This window comes from Vicia villosa, unplaced genomic scaffold (assembly GCF_029867415.1).
Source record: "Vicia villosa cultivar HV-30 ecotype Madison, WI unplaced genomic scaffold, Vvil1.0 ctg.000938F_1_1, whole genome shotgun sequence".
Classification (NCBI taxonomy): domain Eukaryota; kingdom Viridiplantae; phylum Streptophyta; class Magnoliopsida; order Fabales; family Fabaceae; genus Vicia; species Vicia villosa.
The window spans coordinates 4,079-9,458 of NW_026705420.1; the positions used below are offsets into that span (position 1 = coordinate 4,079).

The window sequence follows — 5,380 nt, forward strand, 5'->3', positions numbered from 1 at the left end:
TGCACCACAACATCATATCATCCTTTTCAACTTTTAATGGTGGTGGAGAGAAATAAACCGATTGTGGCCGGAATTAGCCATGATTGCGTATAATCAATGGTTTTACGATTTTATTTTCACAATTTACGTACAATACACGATTCTACTTAAGATTGAAATCATTGTAAGGAAGGGGTTGAGTGACCATCACAAAATCGTGAAGAATTTAAGACCTAAATCGACATTTTGAGAACACTGCTCTAAACAATATTATGTGATTCCTCTTAGCCCTTAGCCAAAGTTAGTAATTGTGTAATTGGTATGCAATAACCCTAGTAATTGTGTAATTGGTATGCAATAACCCTTAGCAACTATATAAACAATATTTAAAAAAGTGTCAATTCAAAACATGTATTTCGATTCAAATTTTTTTAAATACCCTCCTATTTGAAATATGTATATTTAGACGATATACTATTTTCAAACAATGTAACCATGGATCTCTACATATATTTAATCAACATATATAACTCTCTTGCTTTCTATAACCTTAGTTGAAGTATGTCATGCAAAAGTGCCACATGAGGCATGTATATTCAACAAACCACACCCATCTTATTAAGTCAGGTAACATCAAGATATTCTTTCGAAAATATTACCAAAATTTCACATGATCATCGAGATATTTTTATAAACAACTAATTTTCTTATAAGAAACCTAAAATCTATCAATTAATTGAATCTTGATCTCCCTTTGTCAACATATATATGTTTTCCTTGGGAAGTTCCTGCATCCAAAACCAAACTGTTGGGCACATACATGTCTTACTTTTTATATGTCTAATATCTACGTCACACTACAATATTTATTACTTTTTAACAAAAACTTCCAAATATCTACTTAACCATGGTGTTATCCTTCAAAATATCTACTTAATCTGATTCTGTTGCTTCCAAAGTTCATCTCTATATATAGACATGTAACATCTCAAAATTTCTTCATCATCAAATTTCCATCAACTAGTCCTTTTTCTTTAAAAACTTTCCATCAACTTCTCATAGTAAACAATGGCATTTCGTTTGCCTTTGATAATGCAAGCTAAGAAGCATATCCTCTTCCGCACGCTTTCAAAAGGTAAAAAAGTGTTGTCAGGTAACAGTAATATACCAAAAGGTTATTTAGCAGTTTATGTAGGAGAAGAGAAAAAGAAGAGATTTGTGGTTCCAATTTCATATTTACATCAATCTGCTTTTCAACAATTTCTTTGTAAAGCGGAAGAAGAGTTCGGATTTAACCATCCAATGGGAGGTCTCACCATTCCTTGCAGAGAAGAGATCTTTGTTAATGTAACTTCTCAATTGGAAAGTTAAGCACAACAGCAAACTCAAATTCTTTTCTCCAGTGATCTTCCAGAAGAGTGCAAATGAAAATCGACTCTGCAATTTCTTATCAACACATGATATTTGCATCCATTTCATCAAATGGACTATGTAGGGCCAAAGATAAGTAGAAGCCATTCTGCTTTGTAGCTTGTAGAAATTAACATAGGACATGCATTATATGGAGATAGTTTCATGCTTGAAAAGCTTATCATTTTGTCTAACAAAATCGCATGATGTCTAGAATGACTCAGAGATATGTTGTACTATATTTTGTATATTTTGAAACGAGAAAAACAATGAATTTGATTTAACTACTCTTGAAGCTTGTAGGTTTTATTATTTTCATTGGATCAATTGATTTTTGGTTTATGACTCCTTGTTTGTCTTTTATGTTGAGTTGGTCCTAAATGCTTGTAACCATAAATATATATAGGTAAAAGAATATTGAGAATCCATTGGCTACTTAAATGATTGGTGGAGGAGAACTGTATTATAGTATAGTTTTAATTAGGATTGGGTCATAGTATCTACAAGGAGACAAGAGCATATACCAGATCACATGGTAATGTCTAACAAGTCTTTCTCAAAGATCAAATAATATGATAATAGAAAACCAACATTTCACACCACTTGAAGTATCTATGCTAGACAACTCTTGATACTTGTGATTAATTATAGGCAATTTCCACCTTACAACAATGTCTCATCAGCTTGCAATTAAATTGTATGTTGCATGGAAAAAGTGTGGTCTTGATGAAGAGTATACAATCAAAAGGACCTTCCGTGCTCTTCACAAAGTACTTGTCCTGCAAGCTGTTATGACAAAGAAAGCCATTAACTTTAACTGCAGACATTATAACATGTACCAATATTGAATTTAAGCTCCTATCAGACCAATGACTAATAGTAATGTGCAGATAATGTGCAGACTTCTTAGCGATACATTTTTATTAGGACTAACAATGTAGAGACATCAGAGATGCGTACAAAAAAGTTAAAATGTGAAATGTCTTTAACAGATGAATAAAGGCATTGCACTAGTTAAACTATAATTAAGTTCATTTCTATAGCAGTTGCTATGTAACGACTCATATACAAAATGGGCCAATATTCTTGTGACTCTTGATGAAAGTATATAAGACAACTCCATGTGGTGGTTCGTGAGCAGTTGTCAAATACTAAACCCCATTACATAGCCTACTAAGTAAGTACTAACCATTCAATTCTTAGATAAGGATATCGTAACAGGCACCATAGAAGTAATTGACCATGTTACTGTCACTGTTATTGTCAACTTGTTCCTTATGAAGGGAAGGTACGCCTCGTAGTATTAAGGCTTTGGACCCCCAAAATTTTATTTCCATGTCTATATTATGTAGTAAAAGAAAAAAGAATTGCTTAGTTAACCTTTCTTTTTTTGTCCAAAGAAAACTTATTTTGATCTCTCCTTGCTAGGAATCATATGTTCAATTCCTGTTAGAAAATTTTCAGGAATATTATTTGTATACTCATATTTCCTAAGTTCTTAAGTGCAAACAAGAAACACAGAGAAGATGCTTGAATAGGTGGATTCATTGTCATTAAACAAAAATATACATGCTAAATAAATTTGTCAATCTAATGGTCATTTTCTTCCCATTGTTACAATATGCTAAGATGTCTAGCTTACAAAAAACTATCTCTACAAAACTATGTCAGTCTCTTTTGGTATCAGAATCATAGCCTATTCAAGCAAGAAGTAATGTGTTGAAAGACATCTTCGGTGCAAGGAATGGTTAGGCCACCCATTGGATGATCATATCCAAACTCTTCTTCGGCCTGACTCAACAAATTTTGAAATGATGGTTGGTTCAAGTATGAAATGGGGATCACAAACCGCTTCATTTCTTCTCCAACATAAACTGCAAGGTATCCCTTTGGCACGTCCACAACTTTTGAAACTGTTCGGTTTGAAGAAAATGACGCTCTTCTGATCATACTAGGGAAACGAAAACCCATTGTTGTGTGTTGAAACTTGAAAATAAATTGGTTTTAAAAAAGACTTGTAAGCAAGAGAAAGTTTTTGATATTATAATGCTTTAGGATGTGAGTGATTTGTGTTGGTCCTAAATGCTTGTGGCAATGAATATATATAGATAAAAGAATATTGAGAAACTATTGGCTACTTGAGTGATTGGTGAAGACTATTGTATAAGATTAGGCGGATAAGATCGTAGAATATTCAAGGAGACAAGAGCATATATATGATCACATGGTATTGTCTTAGAGGTTTTTCCATAGTTTAATTGACCTTGATACTTGTTTAGAAAGGCAGGGACCCCACAGTTCTGTTTTGGTATGCAGAATTCATGGAGTTTGTCTTGCAAAAATAGAAAATGTGGTTCATAGTGATCTTGTATTGAATATTGGTTCTCTTCTTATCACCTAACACTGTTTCTGAGCTGCCTATCAAAATCAGGTCTTACACAAACCTTACATGTCGCACATAATTCTGATACATTAGTTGGTAAATGTATATTAGCTGGATTGTTAGTTCGAAGAAACATGTGATGTGAGATGCCTAAACCATGTCTACCATTGGATTATCTATAGCAACAGACATCAGGTTTCATTCACCATGCAATGTCTTAATTTCAAGTAGATTATATGTTGGCCATTATCTCAGAATGTGGGGTATATATGTACATGTCCTTCCATTTAGCTTCCTAATCCTTGAAAATGACTTCTATAAGGCAGTAGCATGCGAACCCTTGTCCCTCACTAGGCCCCAACTAATACATTCATTGGTTAATAGGTTTGAAGAGTCCCTTAGCAACTATATATTCACTACTCCTTGCTTTCACAAGCAACACCACAACTCAATATCTACCTAGAGATTTGAAGTTCCTAAAGGCTATCTAGCTGTCTATGTTGGCGATAAAATGAGGGATTTTGATTCCGGAATCATACTTGAACCAATCATTGTTTCAAGAGTTATAAAATCAAGCCGAAGAAGAATTTGGATATGATCAACCAATTGGCGGTCACACAATTCCATGCTGTGAAGATGAATTCCTAACCTTCACTTCTAGTTGATTTTCATATATTATTGTCGCGGCGCTAAAAATACCCAAGCGTAAAAACGCTCAAAATACAACAGAGTCCCCACCTAACTCTATATATTCCAAGAGAAAAGGGAAAATATCGATAAAACCCTTAAAAGAAAAGAAAATGGTCGTTGCAATCCAGATGTTAAACGTTGCTTGTATGTTCGCGGATGGGAGGCTTAAGCATTTGTTTGTATTGTGATAGAATGGAAAAACATGTTCTTTGTGAAAAAGATTTTGGAGTCGTGTTAGGGATGTAAAAGAATAGCTTGATGGGTTTAGATAGATTTTAAGTGGAAGACGAGTATTTGAAAGGCAAGCTATACAACAGGTATTCAAATACTCGGGAAAAGAGGGACATACGGCTAACTAGTCCTTTTTCATTCCTTTATTGCGAAAGATGTTTGATAAGAATGATATTAAAGTCAATGGATGAAGATGAGTACTTGAACGGCGAGCTATACAACAGGTGTCCAAGTCCACGGAACAAAGGGACAAGTAGAGAAGTGAATATTTGGTGAAATGCTTGAGTATCTAATGCACTCAAGTAATTTGATTATATACACACTAGAGAGTAAATACAAGATAAGATTTTCAAGGATGTTGCTAGTTCCTAGATACATGTATGTAATTTTCTAGGCATAGACTTCTAGGTACATGTATTGACTCCTAAATACAAATTTATAATTCCAATATTTTATAATTCCAACACTCCCCCTCAAGCTGGTGAATGGATATCAATCATTCCCAGCTTGCAAGTCAATTGATTGAAACGATCAGGTGGCAAGCCTTTTGTTAACACATCTGCTAGTTGATGCCTAGAAGGAATGTAGGATGTAGCTATTAAACCACTGTCTAGTTTTTCCTTGATGAAATGGCGGTCAATTTCAATGTGTTTGGTCCTGTCATGCTGAATAGGATTATGAGCAATA

At 34.1% G+C, this 5,380-nt stretch overlaps 2 protein-coding genes across 2 annotated transcripts; one reads left to right on the forward strand and one right to left on the reverse strand.

Annotated features, from left to right (window-relative positions):
* The first annotated feature begins 959 nt into the window (after positions 1 to 959).
* Positions 960 to 1,703, forward strand: LOC131632379 (auxin-responsive protein SAUR21-like). The gene has a single exon (XM_058903130.1). It carries the CDS (start codon positions 1,048 to 1,050, stop codon positions 1,348 to 1,350), a length of 303 nt encoding a protein of 100 aa, XP_058759113.1. The 5' UTR covers positions 960 to 1,047; the 3' UTR covers positions 1,351 to 1,703.
* Positions 1,704 to 2,886: 1,183 nt separating this feature from the next.
* On the reverse strand, positions 2,887 to 3,536 carry LOC131632380 (auxin-induced protein 15A-like). Its single transcript, XM_058903131.1, has one exon. The coding sequence runs from the start codon at positions 3,358 to 3,360 to the stop codon at positions 3,079 to 3,081; it is 282 nt and encodes a 93-aa protein (XP_058759114.1). The 5' UTR covers positions 3,361 to 3,536; the 3' UTR covers positions 2,887 to 3,078.
* Positions 3,537 to 5,380: the final 1,844 nt, after the last annotated feature.